The sequence below is a fragment of the Gossypium arboreum genome, chromosome 6 (assembly GCF_025698485.1).
Source record: "Gossypium arboreum isolate Shixiya-1 chromosome 6, ASM2569848v2, whole genome shotgun sequence".
In the NCBI taxonomy this organism is placed as follows: Eukaryota; Viridiplantae; Streptophyta; class Magnoliopsida; order Malvales; family Malvaceae; genus Gossypium; species Gossypium arboreum.
In genome coordinates this window covers 81,720,194-81,741,630 of record NC_069075.1, presented here as the reverse complement: position 1 = coordinate 81,741,630, position 21,437 = coordinate 81,720,194, and the positions used below count along the sequence as shown (strand labels likewise).

At 32.8% G+C, this 21,437-nt stretch overlaps 2 protein-coding genes and 1 long non-coding RNA gene across 3 annotated transcripts; 2 read left to right on the top strand and 1 right to left on the bottom strand.

Moving 5' to 3' along the window:
* Positions 1-10,427: 10,427 nt before the first annotated feature.
* On the top strand, positions 10,428-11,077 carry LOC128293849 (uncharacterized). Its single transcript, XR_008283963.1, has 2 exons — positions 10,428-10,597; positions 10,696-11,077. It is a non-coding gene; the product is annotated as an uncharacterized LOC128293849 (long non-coding RNA).
* On the bottom strand, positions 10,437-15,057 carry LOC108485834 (probable serine/threonine-protein kinase At1g54610). Its single transcript, XM_017789682.2, has 7 exons — positions 14,168-15,057; positions 13,437-13,721; positions 13,029-13,346; positions 12,721-12,942; positions 11,945-12,030; positions 11,120-11,222; positions 10,437-10,922 (listed from the first exon to the last, which is right to left on the bottom strand). Exons 1-7 carry the CDS (start codon positions 14,540-14,542, stop codon positions 10,578-10,580), a joined length of 1,734 nt encoding a protein of 577 aa, XP_017645171.1. The 5' UTR covers positions 14,543-15,057; the 3' UTR covers positions 10,437-10,577.
* On the top strand, positions 14,708-17,257 carry LOC108484590 (uncharacterized). The gene is made up of 3 exons (XM_053029331.1): positions 14,708-14,743; positions 15,109-15,365; positions 16,685-17,257. The coding sequence occupies exons 1-3, from the start codon at positions 14,708-14,710 to the stop codon at positions 16,818-16,820; spliced, it is 429 nt and encodes a 142-aa protein (XP_052885291.1). The 3' UTR covers positions 16,821-17,257.
* The last annotated feature ends 4,180 nt before the right edge of the window (positions 17,258-21,437 follow it).

Below are 21,437 nucleotides of genomic sequence, written 5' to 3'. Positions count from 1 at the left end.
CTTATGTTCGAGTTCCGTTCGTGTATTCGAGATTTTCCTCACTGAAGATTTGTATTAATAGAATGAAACTCTATTAATCTAAACAAGACATAGTTCTAATGGAACTAAAATTTCTTGTTGACTAAGAGTAAAACTCCTGAACAACTTAAAATATTTAAAAGTATCCTAAAATTCTAAATATACAAATAATAAAAATATAAAACCTAATAGATACAATATTGGGATCATATATAATCAAAATTAAGCCTTAAAATAGCACTCAATATGAATTAAACTTGACTTAAAGCCCGAAGCTCATAATTTCTCATAACAATCCCGTCCAGAAATTTTGCTTGTCTAGTATTCACTAAAACGATCATAACTTGAGCTCCTAGACTCGAAATCGAGTGAACAAAAGTGCATTTTGAAGTTAAGAGATAACTATCCAATCGATATGAGACGTATTGACCCAGAAATGCCCGGATCCCTTAAAAAAATCATCGCAAGTCAACTGATTATAACATGGGCTAGGTGTGTAGGCCTAATTGGGCTCTGTGAAGTGTAACACCTAATCCCATTAACATCTTCCACATGGCATTTTCATCATGAATTGAGCTTTTGAGTCCATGAATATATTTGGACTCTTCTTGTAACAACTCGATTTTAGACAGTGTTAAGAAATGTGATTTCGAAACTCAATTTCATAATTCAAGTTAGTGAAATTATGAATAAAAGAATTTATATGCTTAACTGAAAATATATTAAAGGATGGCCAAGAAATTTAATAAAAAAATCACCAATTATAGTGTAGGGGCTTAATTGTAAAAGTACAATCTCTATTAAATTTTAATTTACTAAAAAATGAAAGGATGTAAGGAGTAATTGGGACAAGAACTTTTGTAATAGAGATTCGTATACAATTATTGGGGATAGCAAGAATGATTAATTTAGCCAACGTGACTTGTCCTACCATCAAAATAAGCTTCGGATCCCAACCATTTAACTTATCTTGCACCTTGTATTAAAAAGTAGAGGAAGAGACAGGTCGATGAAAAAGTAGGATACCCAAATCTGAAGCCTCTTGGAAACCCATCATATTCATAATGTTGTTAGCAAATGTATGATCAGTATTAGGCAAAAAGAAAACTTGAGTCTTAGAATAATTAATTTTGAGCCTCGAGAAAAGAAAAAATTGATAAAAGACTTAATCAAAGTTGCTTGTACTAGGCTTGACTCACTATGTCACGCCCTAAATTTCTTAAGTATGGAATGTTAAATTATGTTAAATAATTTAATTTGGTTTGGTGATTAAGTGTTATGGTTGTGTGTGTGAGGTATGGGGTTCAAGTCATTCTCTTGAAATTTTGTTACTTTTTACCTTAGTTCCCATCCCTAGTCTTTTGACTTAAGTTTTATTTCCACACAATTTATGATAAAATGAGCTTGCTAGTTTAGTGGTAAAGTGTTACTATACCTTTTGATTTTGTGTTCAAATATCTATGTGTACAAATTGGGAATTATTTTTGTTTCTTAGGCATAGATTAGTAATTTTAAATAATCTGGTAGGTTGGGATAATATCAGAATATTTTATTTTTACTTTTGGATTAAATTTTAATTTCCCTAATTTTTCTCCCAACAAATCGTCCAAGCCCCTACTCTTCTCACGTTGTTTTTGTCTTTTCTACTTTTCCTTTTTATTGTTTTTTCATCTCTTCTTTCTTTCTTTTCTCTCTTAAGTTCTTCCTTTTTCTTTTGCGTTGAATCTTGTTGCTACCGTTACTCCTTTTTGTAGGACTTTTGTTGTGATTACATTCAAAGATAGTGTAAGTTCTTTAAGTTATTTTGTTGTGATTTTGATGTTAATTCGTTCGTTGTGCAAGGGTGAAATTGTGAGTTTAATTCTCGTAAAATAGTATGATAAATATTCTACTGGTTTTCTTGTTAGGCGAAAGGGGTGAAAATCAAAACCCTCCAACAGAGTAGATACAGCATTTGACGCTCTTTCAAAGAAATAAGTGTTTGAACTTTGTCTTAAGGATTGAAATTTTGATTTAAGGATGTTATTTTGGATGTGTTTTCAATAGTTAATTGGTGTGATTTGATGAATAATTGTAGGATTCATGAGTTTCCAATTGTGTGGTCAATCAAATTTACTATCAGGTGTGTGAAACTAACCCGAAATTTTGACTAATACTCGAAAAAATTGCAAAATAGGGGTTGTTCGAAATTGTCCAACGTCACACGGCTGTGTGACAAACCGTATGTGATTACACAAACTGTGTAGGTAGGATGTGTGGACCACACGGGCTAGCTTATTGGGCCATATGAGCCTTTTTGGTCAATTTTAAGGCCCGATTAGGGGTCAAATTAAGAACTCAAAAATTAGGTATGTGGGCATTTTGTAGGCCTTGAAAAGTGTAAGATTCGGTATGTTTGCTCATGGATAAACTCAGAAAGCATGTTAAGTAAGTTATATTATATATAAAATGTGATATGGTATGCTCTATAAATATGTATGTTTGGGGTATGCATACCATGCAATTTATGTATACACATTGGGGTGGGTTATGTTTTGATGGAAGAAGTGTAATCTACAGTTTTAACTGCAATTATGGCGGTTAAACCGCAATTTTTTTCAAGCATCTCAGCTTCATATTTATGAATGGTATATTCGCCACATATCAGTGTGATTGGATAGATGAACTCTTGTAGTCCTAATTGGTGTGATTTGTTGGACGGAATTGGTGTGTAGCAAATAGGGGTAGGATATGCTTTGATATGTTATATGACATGGCTCTAATATGTTATATGATATGATAATTTTGATCTGATTATTTGTATATGCAAACTCTATAAGTAAATGCTATATGTGGGCCAAGCCACACACTGGGCATCAAGCTCACTCGTCTGTTTTGTTTCGTTTCAGGTGATCCTCAGGCTTAGGATTGGACGACGACTCTGGAACTCGGTTTGCACATTATTGGTTTAGTATGTTTTGGACTAATTTTATGGACTTTTTGGACTTTTAATTTTTTTTGGGGACATTATTGCTAGTTTTGGTTTTATTTTTACAAACATGCTATTCATAATCGGAATATCATACAAGATGTCGTAACTAGGAATACACAATTGTTTATAAGACACAATTTAAAAATGACTTTCTGCTGCCAAGTTTTTATTTGAAATCTGATACAATGTTTTTATTACACAAACGATTAGAGTAAATAGGATCTGTTTTAATAAAGCTAATAAAACGCAGTCTTCATCAAAGTACTCACATGTTTTTCGAAGTAGTTATGTTTTCAATGTGTTATTCAATTATGCTTTCCTTTAAGTTAAAAATGAGTTTTTCACCAAAATTAAGCAACATCGTTCTCACGTACGATGTAACATTCACAACCCGACTATAACATCTAGGGCGGGTTTAGAGTGTTACACACTATACTTTTACTTAATCACTTTAGTCCCTTTTTCAAACATTTTATGTATACTTAATTATTTACAGTTACACTTCTCATGTCACATAATAATTCACTTTTTTACTTAAATTCTTATAAATTCTAAATATTATCTCTTATGGATTCTTTCATACTAATATATTTTTTTTTTAAATTCATATTCTCTACACATAACATTTTTGAATACTTACCTCTCTTGGCTAAACAGAGTTCTCATAAGTACTTACCTCTCTTGGCTAAATCTTACTTATTTTGCTTCACTTCTCTTCCTTTCTCACTTTTGTCATTTTTATTCCTTTATTTATAATATTTTCATTACTTCTCTTTTCTCTTCAAGAACACATCAAGAAAATAATTAAAATCCATACTAAGAATCACTTTCTCATATTTCTACTTCAATTAAGCATAAAACCCATGAGAAAACACTTAGATTCTTATCTTATCTCTTTAACCATTCTTATCTTATCTCTTTAACTTCTTCACTTTCCTTTTAACTTTCTTCACTTCCAACTCTAAATTTCTTGATTCTAAAATGATAAACAAGCTCTCTAGGGTCTTTAGCTTACTTTTCCTCTTAGGTGGCTATGAAAATTCTCAAGATTTTGAGGTGGAATGATGGGATTTAATGAAAAATGACCAATTTATAAAAAAAACTAAAATTTCTCTCTTCTTCCTTCTCTTGCATGTTGGAAGCAAATGGAAAGTATAGAGGCATTTTTCCATCTTTCCAAAATAATTATCTAGTCTTGACTTGAATGGAGCTGTGATTAAAGCTCTTGTCAAATATTTGTTTGGAACGAATTCGAAACATGTTACCCCCATCCCCTACTCCTAATATTATATAAAAAATAATTATGATCTATTATAAAATAATTAAAATATTAATAAAAATCTCAACATCATAATTAACATCCATTGGATCTTGTTTACAAATTCCATAATTATCCATTCCCAACAATGACCCTTTTGCCTCTAAAAATTTTTAAAATTATTCCATTGAGTCATTGTCCGCTTTTGGTAAAACTTACACTCTTTATTCTTCCACTCTTTCTCTCAAATTCAATTTAATCCTTTTATGCTTTAAATTTCACACTTTGACCCCAATACCTTTTAAATCCTTATAATTTAGTCTATACCTCAGATAAATATTTCTCAATATATTAGTCTCTTCAAATCCCTCTGATATCCAACTACTTTCTCTACTAGCACTGATAAATCACATTTTATTTACTCTAAAAAACCTACTCATATATTCTCAAATTAACACTTCTTATTAGCAATGGGGTTTTAGGGTTGTTACACAATAATAATCCAATTGCATTTTCACAAGCCAAATGGTTCGATGCCATGAAAGATGAGGTAAAATCTATATAACAAAACAAAGTATAGGATCTCATCAAACTGCCAAAATGTTCAACGTGCGTTATATGCAAGCAGATTTTTAAAACTAAACACAATTCAAATAACAATATCAAACGACATAAAGCTAGACTTGTTAATAAAGGTTATACTCAAAATGATTGTATTGATTATAAAGAGAATTTCTCACTAGTCTATAGTACTCTTGAAGAATTATTATGGCGTTAGTGGCTCATTGTGATTTAGAGTTAAACTAAATTCATGTGAAAACAACTTTTGTGAAAAATAAAATAGAATAAAATAAATAAAAATAAAGAACACATAAATTTTACGTGGAAACCCTTTCGGAAAAAAAATCACAAGAGGAGAAGAAAATTCACTATGTCGAAAAATTTTTTTACTCAAATACAAGAGGAATAGACTATGTCTATTTATAGGCTTGCAAAGCCATATTCTAGTAGGATTGAAACACCTTATCCTAATCAATATAAAATAGATGGAGTTTAATAAGGTTTAAAACCTTATTCTAAAATAAAATAAAAGAAGTCTAGTTCTATATGGATTTTACTTTTATTTTATTTTCCATCGTATTTTATTTAAATAAGAATTTGGGTCACTTAATTCTAACAATCTCCACCTTGACACAAATTCTCAATGAATAAGTTCTTCATCGCGAACTTTCAATAAACAAGTTCTTCACCTCTTCCAAAAACCCCTTAAGGGTTTAACTTCAACAATGAACACCAACCAAGTCTAAGCAATGCTCAAACTTGGTTATAGGAAGTGACTTAGTCATCATATCTGCAGGATTTTCATGAGTGCTAATTTTGCTCACAACAATATCACCACGAGCAATAATATCACGAACAAAATGATACCGAATATCAATGTGTTTTGTTCTCTCATGAAACATTTGATCTTTTGTAAGAAAGATGGCACTGATTGTCACCCTTTGCAACAAGCCTTGCTTTATATCCGGTTCTTCAACTCCTGAGTCCCTTCTTTCTTTTTAAACACCCATTTACAACGAACAGCCTTTTTACCTTTAGGAAGTTTTACAAGATCCCATGTTCGCTTTTTGTGGAGTGATTCCATCTCCTCTTGCATAGCAAACATCCACTTTTTCGAGTCTTCACACTAATCGCCTCGAATAATTAAATGGCTCTTGATTAGCATCTATATCTTCACCACATTTAAAGCATAAGCAACTAGATCAACCTCGGCATACTTCTTTGGAGGTTTAATTTCTCTTCTTGTCCTGTTTTTGGCGATAGAGTATTGCGGTGAAGAAGCAACTCTATTCTCAATTTTTGTCTTGGCTTGAGGAGTTGATTCGTATTAATCGATGCTCCACCGCTTTTGGTTTTCTTTATTGGAAGAGTCTTTAAGAGATAAGTTAGGTAGCATAGCGTTTCATCAAAAACAACATCTCTCGCTAATCACAACTTTTCTATTTTCAGGACACCATAACTTATAGCCTTTTACACCGACTTTATAACCAAGAAAACGCATTTAATCGATCTTGGTTCCAATTTTCCATTATCAACATGAGCATACGCAGGACACCCAAAAATCTTTAAATCGGAATAATTAGCGGGATTACGGACCATACCTCTTGTGGAGTCTTTTCTCAATGGCAACGGATGGAGATCGGTTGATCAAAAACATGCGAGAGAGGTCGCTACGCCCAAAATGACTTGTAAGTTGGCATTTTACAACATACATCGAACCTTCTCCATGATCGTTCGTTCATTCGCTCGCAACGCCGCTTTTCTTTGTGGAGTATGACGAATCGTCAAGTGTCTCATGATCCTTCGACTTGCACAATCTATTAAACTCATCGAGCGTAACTCTAAGCCATTGTGCATGCGGAGGTATTTTATCTGCTTTTCCGTCTTTTTCAATCATAATTTTCCAAGACTTAAATGTGGAAAACACATCGCTTTTCGCTTCGGGAAGAACGCCCAAACTTTTTCGGAAAATCATCAATAAAGGTTAGCATATAATTAGCTCCACCTCTCGAAGGCACTCGGACGGCCCCACGATCGAATGGATATACTCCAACGTTTCCTTCGTGTTATGGATTCCTCTAGTGAATCGAACTCTCTTTGCTTCCCAAAACACAAGTGCTCACGAAATTCGGTTTGCAAATTCCTTGCCCATTAAGAAGTCCTCTTTGCTTAATTTCGCCATGCCATTCTCACTCATATGCCCTAGGCGCATATGCCAAAGTTTAGTAATATCATCATCGACAAGGAAGAGGAAGCGGCAATTGCATCACCGATATGAGAGAACCTCAGAAACATATAACTTGGCAATCTTTCTTTGCCCTTTCATCACAACAAGGACCCTTTGAAATCTTTAAAACCCCACTTTCATTTGTGTATCTGCACCCTTTTGAATCAAGAGTACTCAACGAAATTAAATTTCTTTTCAATTCGGAACATGCCGCACGTCACTAAGTATTCGACAACTCCATCAAACATCTTAACTTTAATTGTTCCAACACTGCGATTTTACATGAAGCATTATTTCCCATCAAAACAACACCTTGACATCTTTGTTTCATAAGTTGTAAACCAATCCCGATTGGGACTCATGTGGAAGGTGCAACTGAATCAAGTATCCACTCCTCGCCACTTTAGAATCATTGATGAAGCAACTAGAAGTTCACCATCATTTGTAGTCTTCTACAACATCGCTTCACCGAATTTTCCGGTTGTTTTCCTTTTGATTCGCACCTCCCTTTTAATCTTATTTTGTAGCTTATAGCACTCAGATTTAATGTGCCCTTTCTTCTTGCGAAGTTGCAAGTTTTACCTCTGCTTGAAGATTTCGATCTACCCTTAGATTTACCACGAGGATTCCGTTCTGTGTTCTACCACGATCATCATCAACATTCGGTTTTGTCTCCCACGAACAATGAGACCCTCTCCACGAGAGTTGGGTTTAACCACAAGATGCTTCATCTTATCATACGAGGTCCTCATCAACTGTGAGAGACTCGCGGCTATATAAAATCGTGTCTCTAAAGGTTGAATAAGGCGGGCAACGAACAAAGTAGAATCAACCCTAGATCTTCCTTATCATCTTGAACCTCCATGGCCTCCAAGTTTGAGAGAATTTCTTTAAACACTTTGTTAAGTGTTCGTGTCTGACGCACCTTCCTCCAAACGATGAGCATAAAGACGCCGCTTCATATGCAACTTGCTTGTTAGAGTTTTCGACATACATATTTGTTCTAGCCTCTTCCATAATGCGTGGCGGTTTTCTCTTTCATCACATCCCGCAAAATTTCGTTGGACAAATGCGGATGTAATTGTGTTAATGCCTTCGATCCTTACGCTTCTTCTCTTCATCTGTTAATGTCGAAGGCATCTTATCTATCCTAGCGGGGCATCCTCTAGATCCATCTGCAAGAAGCGCTTGCATATTAATTTGCCACAACGCAAATCGGTGTTGCGATCCAACAATGAATTTCATACTTCAAAGACGCCATTACCGTGATCGAGATGAATAACCCGGAAGCTCTGATACCAATTTGTGAAAAATAAAATAGAATAAAATAAATAAAAATAAAGAACACATAAATTTTACGTGGAAACCCTTTCGGGAAAAAAACCACAGGCGAGAGGAGAAGAAAATTCACTATGTCGAAAAATTTTTTTACTCAAATACAAGAGGAATAGACTATGTCTATTTATAGGCTTGCAAAGCCATATTCTAGTAGGATTGAAACACCTTATCCTAATCAATATAAAATAGATGGAGTTTAATAAGGTTTAAAAACCTTATTCTAAAATAAAATAAAAGAAGTCTAGTTCTATATGGATTTTACTTTTATTTTATTTTCCATCGTATTTTATTTAAATAAGAATTTGGGTCACTTAATTCTAACAACTTTTTAAATTAAGATATTGTGGAAAAATTTTATATGGGTCAACATGAAGGTTTCTTAATTGAATTAAAATGTCATATTATGTGTAAACTTAAAAAGTTAATATATGGACTTCAACAAACTTCAAGGCAATTGTACATTAAGTTCAATGATATCATAAAGTTTTTGGTTTTCAAGAAAACGTCATTGATTAATGTATATCAATAGATCAAAAGGAACAAGTTCAATTTCTTAGTTCTTTTAAGTTAATGATACTTTATTTGTTGTAAACGATGAATAACTTTGAAATGAATTATACAGAAAAAGACATCCTATGTGATGGGAATTGAAGTATTTTACAATTGATCACAATCATTTTTAGGATTTTCTTAGAAAATCTGTATCGAAAAAGTTCTAAAGAGATTTAATATGCATACTTGTTTAATAGAAATTATTCTTATTGCAAAAGGGGACAAATTTATTCTTAAGCAATGTTTAAAGAATAATGTAGAATGAAAAAGAATGAAACCAAATTGTTATGCTTCTATTGTGGAATAAAGAATTATAATATCATTATAGGATATCTAAATTGTTGAAAGTGATTAAATTTTCATACACACATTCTACTAGAAGTTTTGATAGTTGAATATCCGCTTTCGGCTTTTTGTTTTTACTTGCTAAAGGAGTCATATTATGAAAAAAATGTTAAAGAGTCAACCATTACATCAACTACAATAGAAGGAAAATTTGTGGCATATTTTGAGGCCACTTTTCATGCATTTTGCGGTAATCAACATCATTACCAAGCCATTGAAAAGTTATTGTGATAATTTTGCAACATTTTTTTCTCTAAGAATGGCAATTACTCAAACATATGAAATTAAATATTTTTCCATTGAGAATGAACAGTTATAAAACACATTTTGAATTGATTTTATAATTGTAGATCCACTAACTAAAGGCTCACAACCAAAGATATTTAAAGAACATATATATAGAATGTGTCTTGGTTGTATTTATAGACAATACTTTATGACAATGTGATACTCTAAGCTCAATTATTGTGTTTAATGTATTTTTGTTTAGCATAATTTACTCAAAATTATTTAAAATAGAAATGTCTTTATAAGGTATCGTTATAACAATAATGTAATACATATATTACTTAAGGACGTATTATATTGACTTATAATACTATAATAAAAGTAAGCTTCTGAATTAAACTATAAGCAACCATCATAACTCATATTACAATTCAGGCAATAATGATTAATATTATATTTTGTTTCGTGAATTTATGCTTTATTACATTAATGCAAAATTTTAACCTATTTTATAGATTCCATTAAAGTTAAAAATAAGTGTACCCATTTAAAGTAATTGTTAACCAATTTAAGGTAATTGGTTTTACTTCCTTTAACAGAAAATTATATCCTATAAATTTATTTGGTTAGTTAATGGACATGGTCGTCCTACATAAATTGATACTTAGGCTGCACACATAAAACTATATAAAAAATACATCCTCTATCATTAGGGTTTATGTCAATTTATTATAATATTTTTTCCTCAAATTCAATCAGCAATTTCGTATCAAATAACCTTATATATTTTGATGAAAATCATATTATCATAAATATATTAAAATTATTATTTATGTAACATTAAAATTCCAACTTTTACGTTGGAAAGCAGGCTAGTTAGTCAATCCCGATATGTACGGAACTTATTAATTACTAATCTGAGTACGACAAAAAATCTGCATCAATGGTTATGTTTTATTGCTCGAAGATAAGTTTAGGGAGAAAGAATATATCAGTGAAAAACCTTTAGAAGACAGTACTTCAAGAAAAGAAAAGAAAAAAAGGCAAAATCTCAGCAGCATCTGGTCATTTTGCATGGCCTAATCATCAATAGCATATGGTAATTGCTTCCCTTGATTCAAAGTACTGAATTCCCTTGTGGATGCAGACCTACTAACTTGACTTATTCTGTACGTGTTATCATTGTTCTTCTGATAGTTTTTGGCTCGTGTTTGTGATTTGGGTAAAGGGGGACGGTTTCTGATGTTCTTACTACCATTAGAATAAACATTGGTGTTTGGAGATGTCTTTTGGCCAGAAGCAGCAAATGGAGAGAGCAATAGGGAAGGACTCTCCACCTGGGTCTGCTTTGAACCTGATGAGGTGCTGGTGGTACTATTCCCACCCTCTTGAACTTGCACATTTGGCTCAGGAGTCTTACTGTCCTGAAACAATCAAAAGTTGATGTACTATTATTATGGGACAAGAACTACTACAAACATTAAAAGCAGGAACTTAACTCTGTTTAATTTGTTCATCTACTTGCTTAAACATAATAGAAAACTAGAATAGATTTGACAGATGTCTGATTACAACATCAGCAACGAGTCATTGGTGCATCTCTTTGTTCCAAATTCCTTACCTCCCTACGAATGTTGTCATCTTCGTTTTCTTCAGCCACCTCATCCTGTTTCCTCTGTTCACGAAGCGCTCGAGACCATTGTCTTATTTTTGGATTTCTATGCCTATAAAAATGAGAAAAGTGATTAGGTACTGCATGGCAAGCTGTGCCTTCGTGGAACAACAAAATGTAACCACACTTGCATTAAGATTGAATTGAATACCACAAATTTTACTTATTGCTATGACCAAATGGAAAAGGCATTTTCCACGCGTCTTAGGAAGTGACAATACTATATAAATTATGACCAAAAACTTGAAATTTCATATTCATCATTGTATTTAACTGTAAGTACTTGGTAATACATGTCAAGGTTGAATGTAGAGTGTTTGTGCAAAGTTTCTTGTGTACCGTCAGACTTACTAATCGTAGGATCTGGATTTCATTGTGACAAGCAAGAAATCTTGGGGCAGATTTGCATGCAGGCAGTATATTTCTAATACGCTAACATGATTATGCAGATAGAAATATCCTTATTTTGAAATTCTTCACTTATCTTTTCATGCAAAAACTGTATCTTAGACTTTTAATCTAGTTCTTTCGGAATCCTAGATATGCAAAATCTTCTTACTTGTCTACTACCAAGTCATGCACCTTGACAGTGCTCTTAAATTCAAGCCAATGATGATGTAGCATCAAATCATGAGCAAAATGATGCAAAAACATATTCACCCTTCTGATTGCAACTCCCCACATTAATTGCCAATTTTTCTCTAGGAAGGCAGAAACATCTGAACATGATTGGTACAAAAAGATTCCTAATCAATCTGTGAAGAAGAAACTTACTTTCTCTGTTCATTGGCTTCATCATCCTCGTTATAAACAACAGGAAGACCAGAAAGGTCGCACGCTAGTGGACTTGCGAGAAAAAACTGCAAATACAAAGTATTTCTTAGCTCAAGGTTAAGAATAAGGTTCGCATGTAATCTGATAATTGCAACAAGAGCTCAAGAACAGCGGCATAATCATACTAAAGAGTAGGACCTTATATGGTCATTACATATACGAGTATAGAATTCCCAACTGACAAAATGGAACTAATAATAAATTAATATGGCAGAATTAATTAGACAACATAATAAAAGGGTAAATGCCAGACAACTAGTTTAAGAGAAAGAAACAGTCAAAGGGGAAGAAAAGGAAAAGTTTATTTGGCGAATGCAAAGTCAATTCATATGTGTTTCTTAAGGCTAAAACAGAGAGTGAATGCATGAGTCATTGGCTCCTTTAACACATCAAACTTTTGTTAAACTTAATCATCAACACTGATTAACCATTGATAAATCATTAGGTCTATAAATTTTTTGAATTGGCAATTCTACCATATAAAAGAAGCAGAAAAAGTAATATCATTATTTTCCAACATTGAAAGAAGGAACTTCTGCATACTGAAGACTGATTTCGACAAGTGTTGTTAGTCACAATGCACTGATGGAATGAAACTAACAAAGTTAGATACAATACGAAAATAAAGATGAGTAAAGATTCAAAGGCCATCCTTTTCATCGGAAGAGAAAGAAAAAGAAAAATAGAATGGTACTAAATAAGTTTCCAATTCATACTTCATTTTGAAGCGCTGAAGATGCAGAACCACGATATGCAGGATCTAAAGCAAGAAGGGTGCTTAAAAGACCCAAGGAAGACTGAGGAAAGTTCCTGAAAGCATCCGCTAAACTAGGTTTGTATGATTGTGGAGGTCGGAAAGTTGTTGACAGCCTCAACTTTTTCCAATATGCCTCTGATGGAGTACCGCACAACTTGAAAATCTTGTGAAGTTGCTCAACCTGGATGCGCCAAAACAAATTCTAATATGAGAAACTAGTAACACCAAGAATTATACAGATTAGTGAAGAATATTAGAACGCCTTACCTCTGTTCTACCTGGCATGATTGGCCTCCCTGCAAACATCTCACCCAAAAGGCATCCAGCACTCCAAAGATCAATTCCAACTCCATAATCTGTTGAACCTAACAACAGCTCAGGGGCTCTATACCATAGTGTCACAACTCGGCTTGTGAGAGGACATTTCCGGTTTGGAGAAAAATAATTTGCAAGCCCAAAGTCAGCAATCTTTAGCATCCCGCTTTTGTCAATCAGCAAATTTGATCCTTTAATATCCCGATGTAAAATGCCCCTCTCGTGGCAGTGTTGCAAACCCGAAAGCAGCTGATGCATGTAACATTTTATCTGCACCAAGGATTCAAGACAGAAACTGATTGAACTAGTGTCTCCAATTCCTGAAGTCCCAGAATGAGTAAAGAGGCAAAGAAATCCAACCTGTGGCTCAGTAAGCCTTTCCTCAGGACGAGACATGATTCTTGCCAGATCCGAATGCATGAAGTCAAAAACCAGATAAAGACTGTATTGCATTCTTGATGTTGCCAATCCCTCAAGCTTCACTACATTGGGATGATCCAACTTCTGTAATATCATTATCTCTCGTGCCATAAATTTCACACTCTCAGGTTCTGATGTGTCAAAACGGACCTTCTTCAAGGCAACTATCTTTCCAGTTACCTTATCTCGAGCTTTATACACATTGCTGTAGGTACCCTGGCCTATCTATAACCAAACAACATAAAGAAATTTTACATCATTTGCATTTCTTACCATACAAGTTTATAATGTTTTAAGTTGCATCAGTTACTCACGGAATCAAAGACGATAATGATGATCATAATAATAATAATAATGAGAGCAACTCAGATGATCCTAATACAACCAACTTGGCCTTGTCAAGTTGAGATTGTTCAACATTCTCACCAAGGTTGGAGCAGAGAAGGATAGCATCAAAGATAGTATTGATTGCTTTTTCTTTCCATCACTTTCTTTGCAACCAAACGATGTCAGCCAAGGAATTTCATATTAAACAAAAGAACATACGTTTTCAGATTGTAAACAAGTTATTGAAAATCCAAATTCGACTTGTTACAGTTATTTGATAGTCAGCCAGCCATTGTTACCAGAGAAATTAGATGTAACATCGAAGTTCAGACTCAGGGATTTACCTTATCAAGCTTATCATACGACTCGGCACTTTTTGGAACCAAACCAGCGAAAACCTCTTTAGGGATATTGTCAATTAGCCATTTAGGCCATCCGTCAACCATTTCATCTCCAGCAACCAAAACATTTCTCCTTTCAACAGTTTCATTGCTACTCTCTTTTTCTTTACCGGTCACAACACCATCAGCACTACCAAATCCATTAAGCTGTTTTGGCGGTTCAGGTTTATGAACCCGATCTGGATCAGCATACCTCTGACCAGTCGACCTTCTATGAGCCGCAAATGCTCCTTTTCCTTTATACCCATTTTCCATTTTTAGCTTCTCTAAGCCCCTAGGTGGTGATTTCATTGGGTTCTTGCCTTGAACACAACCCATTTCTTTGTTTCAGCAACCAAAAAGGCTTCTCCTTCTTGATGGTTTAATAATGAGAAACAAAGTAGAGAAAAGGCCAAGAAGAAGAGAATAAAAAGGGGAAAGATGACACTTGGAAGAGTTTAAAGAAGGAAAAGAAGGAAATAGAAGAAGAAGAAGGTGACAAAAATGGCCGTCCTAAGCCGGCATTGTTGGAAGTTTGCTGTATGGGTGAAACCAAAAGGATCTCTTCTTTTCTTTTTCTTTTTTTGTTTCATTCGAATATTTCCTTTTGGAAGTCCTTTTTGTCTCGCTTTCTCCGCTTATTGAGACAAAAAAAGTGAAACTTGAAACCCCCATTCATGGAATTGCCAAATGTGTTTATCATAACTGTTTAAGGCGGGAGACAAATAGTTGAAACTTGAAAGCTCAAGTGTTGCTACTGCAATGAGTAAACCAATGCATTTTGCCACCTGTAAGATGCAAGGTCACGTGACAAATTGAACTTAAAAGGATCTTGATCATGGAATCTACAGCAAAACTGTCCAATAGGGTTTTGCCATGTCATGTCATGACTATGGGGACCACAGAAAGGGTGTCAACCATCTGATCTGGATGACTTGTCAACCGGCAGCTGCTATAGCTGTTGGGGGAAGGGAGGATACAGATCTCTCACCTGCACTGCTGCAGCTGCTATTACTACCCTGAGCCAAAAGAAATTTATGCTTTGTTGTGGCTCGTCTTTCTCTCCTCCTTTACTTGTTGAAGCTTGTATGCCTCACCTTAACCTTTGCTTGGGTACATTCAGGCCCTGGGCTTCTAGGACAACAACTTTTCTTTCTTTCAGGCACGTCTTTTTTTCCCTTATTTCCTTTTTAATGATTTTGGGTTCTGAGCATTTTCTTTGTTTTAGCCAAAAATTGAGCACTTGAATTTGTTTGCTTGGTTATTTAACTTTTAGGGTATCATTTTAAAGCTTTTTCCTTCGGCTGCGTCAAACAAGGGAAAGAATCATATGGGTCCAATCCAAGATTCTTAGGTTAGGTTCTTTATTGGCTTGGCTGAGATATTTGCAGCAGTGTAAAAGGGAGTTGATGATAATAATAGGTTTTGTTGGTTCTAATCAATGAATTAGGATGATTCTTTATCTCTTCTTTCTTAGTGGAATAGCAGCAACAACAACATCAGCAAGTACCAAAATATAGAAAATAGAAAATCATCAACATCCAACATCAAAACAACAGAACTTATCCAGTAAGACTCTAAGAACAACAGAGACTATTGCTCCTAGTATAGATAGCTAGGTGAGGGGAGATGCAAATCCTTAGTTGAACAGCCTCCTTAATAGTGCAACAACAGTAGAAGCATTGAAAATAAGTGTGAGCTGTCCTGAATTATTGTTACTTAAAAGTTAAAAAGTAATCATGAAAATGCATGTGATATATTAGTAATGTTTAGGTTGAGTACATATCTGATTTCCCAAGCGAATTTCCTTATTGAAAAGCAGTTTGATGGTTTGCTCTTTTTAAAACCAATTTTGGAAATGTCTGGCATTTACATTCCATGTGTTTCATACCACCCTTGACTCCATCAGAGCCAGATGCTAGAACTTGAGTATTATGAGCTTATATGCATTTCCTGGTGTCAGTTGAAGAAGCTGATATCTGCAGCAAATACCATTTCTATAACTCAAGCTGGTTATTCTGTCTTATCTTTTGACGATTAGATGTCAGCTCAGGAAGCTTCTGTTACTATCCTAATCCTATAGTCCCTTGTCAAAACTAAGGTGTCTCATATACATTCATACACTTCACTTTTTCCTAAAATAAGGTGTTTCAGTAGGATAGATTTTTAAGGCTCAAGAAGTATATCTGTTCTTTATGACAGAATTTAAGGTATCAATGTTTGAATTTGCATTTGTGAGTTAATCAATATGCAGGCAAAGAGAAGTCTGAGTGACAGTAACCTGACCCTGGGGCTAACCTTATTGGATAGACATCAACAAATAAAGGATTCAACCTTGATCTTTGCCTTATAATCTTCTACATGCAACATGGATTATGGAATATTGAGCTATTCGAGAAAATTAATTTGGTGAACTTTTTATATTTGGTGAACTTTTTATATTGTTTTACCACTATGTTAGAATTTTGCTTGTTACTGCAGCAAGCTGAGTTACTTAAGATGTGTAATTATCAACCATGGGAAGATGATTCACCTTCTAGTGAAGAACATGAACCAAGGACCAGAAATGTCACAAATACTGTGGCAACTGGATGGCATCCATGTGAAACCAGAATAGCAATGTTAGAGGCACGGATAGCAAGGATTGAGGTTCGACTTGACGGTCTTGAAGCAAGGATATTTTATCAGCAGAAGGCACTGCGGATCATATCTTTGCTGTTTTTGGTTACTCTTGCATATGCCATATGGAAATGAATGTGAGGGATGATAAAACTGTTGAAGCTGTAATATTTTACAGCTCTACTTAGATGTGGACTTAGCTCGCCATCTCATGTGACGCGATTTTTGCACTGCAGAAGTCAAACGGAAGCTAACAAGGAGGAAACAAGCTACTTAAATGTTGTCAACTTAGTTGCATAATTTTGATGTTCTTTGTCTGTCTACAGATGATTGTCACAACCATGTTTTGTTGGTCTTTATGAGATATCATCACTATAATTTTCCAATTTTTCTCTTTTTCCATTTTCTAGTATGAAATCCTTTTTGTCAAAACAATTATTTAAGCAATTGTTAGAATATATGTTCATCACATATATATATTGTAAGAATAATTACATATTATTATTTACTATCATAAAAGATTAGCCCAAATTAAAACTAATCTAATTTGGTTGTATTAGGATTTAGCTATTAAATAAAATATGTGTCAATATCCTAGTAACTAATTTCTAATTGATGATATGTTTATTAGATTAGAAATTAGAGTTAGTCAAAAGCTATATATATTAAGGTTTCAATCTCCAAATTACACATATACGTAATTTTTCTAATATATCATCTTTAGAAAACAGAAAGCTGTATTTTTTGAATTACTTGTGTGCTAATTTGGAATATCAAAACGACAAGATCGAAGATTCCAAGAAATCAATAAATTCAAGTACGTTTTCGCATTTAGCTTTGTTCTTGATGGTTTAATATGATAGATCCTGGTTAATAAAATTTTATATCAGATTTTGTTTTCGGTTCTAACAAGCGACATCCGAGCCTCATCATGTCGAGTCATTGAAAAAAATAATTTTTCTATTTTTTTTAATTAATTTGTTCTTTAAATTTTATGAATTTAGTGTTTTGATCATACACCTGATAAATCTTTTAAATTTAAAACTTTTAGGGTTTTAAAGCAATATAAATTGAATGATTTCTGTCGTGTTTGTTGTTATTATAGATGAATGCTTTTTAAGTGAAAGATGATGGTGGTGGGTTTAGGTTTAAGTTAGTGCATCAGTTTGTTTCATATGGATGTATTTATGTGATATAAATCTTATAATTTTATTATGTGTTAAAAAAAAAAGTTGGAAGAATGCACTTACCAAGTCAATCACCATTGATTTATATGCGATTAAGGAATATTTTATTTAGTTTGATCTCTTTAAATTTTAAAATTTTCCATCACTTACTTTGTAAATTCTCGAATAGTTGAAATCGATTTATGCGGTTGATTTTTTTTTCACACAAAATGCTATGCAAATTTAGTAGCATTTAAATTGATATCTAATATGTGAGATTTTCGCACAATTGCTTTAGTTCGTAAGAATTACTTTGGGCTTTAGTGCATTGTTGGAGGGTTTCAATATAGGTGAAGGTAGTTATATTGTTTTTTTTTTTTTTTAATATATATGGTTGTACTATTTTAAGGATGAATTTAGGTTATTTTTATGAGTATTTGATTTCTACCTATTATGATTTCGAAATTTAGGTAAATTATAATATTTTTACCAAATTAGTTTAATGGATATTCGTTGAAGTTGTTAATTTTGTGCTATGAACAGTTTTTGGATGTTTTGATACAAATATATATGAATTTAGTTTTAAGTTTGGCTCAATTTAATGGCCGCTTGTAATTCGTCAAAGATTAAGGTATTCAATTTCTCATTCAGCAATGAGACAACTTTATTTTGAGTTATTGTTATGAACATTTTAATTTTGAATATGAAAATGTTTATATATATTTTAAAATAACTTAATTGAAATAATTAGTTGTCAAAGCAATTTCTGTTATTTGAAATTATTTTTTTTAAAATATAAAATATTGTGTGCATGTAACTTAAGCTATGTTAATATTTATCGGCCCAAAGGAAGGTTAATATTTTACTAAATTACATGTGCAACTGTGCTAATAAACAAATGACAAGTATTCAGTTTTACATGTGAGTAATAAATCGACCCAATGGAAGATTTATTGTTCAACATGTTTTTATCGTCGATTTTTATTACTACAATAAGATATCACTTACAAGTTAATATTTTTGTCCAAAGATGAAATATTCATGGAGTGTCCGATATCTTGATATGAGATTTACCTTTATTCAAATTATTTTATTTAAATTTGAAATATTTTGAAACAAATAAATTAATATTTTAGCTTTGAGATTTAATTAAGGATGTCTAATATTTTAAATAGACTAGTTGAAACAAAATACCACCAAAGTGATTTATTTTACGTACATTTGTTTATTTAAAATATTAAGATGATTATATATTTTTGTGATTCATACTATTATTAATTGACCCAAAGGTAAGTTAATATTTGATGAATTTCAACATCTATGGTGATAAATGTGTGACAATTATAAGGTACTTTATGTGAGCAATAAGTTAGTCTAAATATTAATTCATTGTTTGGCATAATAATTTATTATCAATGTTTGATTGCTACAATAAGAGCATTGTTTATTGTTAATATTACTGTACAAAAACTTGATATTAATGTTGTGTTTGGTATCTTGAGATGAGATTAGCCATTATTTTGAATTTATTGTTTACTTATGAATGTTGATGTGAACTTGTTTTTATCTATTTTGTTCTATATTCGACTAGTTCATCTTCTGCTGCCACAATATCTGCTAATATAAATTCTATACTTATGCTTAATGGGGCTAATTTCAATGAATAGAAAATGCACGTACTTATGGTGCTTGGCTTTATGAACATAGACCTTGCACTAAAGGAAGAACAACCCACACCTCTCACTGCAGCAAACACCCTTGATGCTAAAAGGAATTTTGAGAGGTGGGATTGTTCAAACTACATGAGTCTAATGATCATGAACATAGCAGTCAAAAACCTTTAGGGACATAGAATTTAAAGAAATTACTCTGGCCAAGGGTTTCCTTGACGAAATTGAGAAATTTTTTGCCAAAAACTATAATGTTGAGATGACATCACTTTTGAATTCTTTGATGTCTGTAAAGTATAAAGGTCAAGGAAACATGAGAGAGTACATTATGGAGATGTTTCATGTTGCTTCAAGACTTAAGGCACTTAAGATCAAGCTTTCTGATGAATTGATTATTCTTATGGTTTTGGTATCACTTTCTGTAAAGTTTAACCAATTTAAAATTAGTTACAACTATAAAAAGAAGAAATAAACTCTAAATGGGCTCATTTCTCATTGTGAACAAGAGAAAAAAAGGTTGAAACATGATAAATCTGAAAGTGCACATTTGGCCAATGCCTCTAAAGACAACAACTTACATTCTGAATAGAGTACCTAGTAAAACAGCTGCAAAAAACACCTTATGAGCTTTGGACAGGTCAAAAGTCTAGTTTAAAGCACTTTCAAATTTGGGATGTCCCGTTAAGGCAAGACTTTATAGGCCACATCGAAAGAAATTGACTCCAAAATAGTAAGCAGCTACTTTACTAGTTATTCTGAGCTATTTAGGGCATACAAGTTTTATGATCCCACAATTAGGAATAGTTTTGAGACGGGAACTCTAACCTTTTTTTAGGATTTTGAGTTTGGAGGGAGAAATAAGGTTAGAGACATTACTTTTTAGGAGGAATTGGATTTTAACTTAGTTTTTGCTATCACTTTTGACAATGCTTAAGTTCTCATACCTACCATTGATCAAGAAGTAAATCCAGAACCTCAACAAGACAATGTTGAACAACTCCTTATTCAAGATGAAGTAATTGTTCTAAAAGAACAAACTCAACAACTTCAAGAACAAGTGTCATTAAAGATGTCCACAAAAGAAAGGAGAAATATTATTTTAGATGATTATGTTGTATTTCTCCAAGAACATGAGAATGACAATAGAATGATGGAAGATGGTCCAATCAACTTTCGTTAGACCATGAAAAATTCTAATTACCAAAAGTGGATTGATGTAATACCCAAAAAATTTCTATAGTAAGATATTATCATTGATATAGAAAAATAAGGAAATAAGTGACAAAAAAGGAAGTTTTGAGTTATGACAACATTGGGAAGTAAATTATGATATCTTGATTCAAGAAAGGACTAAATTGTAAAAGTATGAAAAGTTTTGTTGTCTAAGAGTAAATACTCAAAACTTGAGGGGTTAACGTGTAAATATGAAAAAGTTGAAAGGCCAATAGTGTAAATATTTTAAGGGTGGAATGATCTAGAAACTAAGTAAAATGGATGAATTAGGACCAAATTGAATAGGTGAAGAGTTATGAGGGGCTAAATTACAATTTTACCAAATTAAATAATGACTCAATGATGGAATTTTAAAAGTTAATAAAGGGAAAAATGGTCAATTGGAAGAGAGAGAAATCTAAAAAGTAATGATGATGTTGATGATATTTTATAATTATTTAATTAAGACAAATATTATTTTAATATTTTAATGAGATATTTTACTATTTATTATTATTTTATTATTAATTTATTTAATATATAAGGAAGGAAAGATGAAGAATTTCT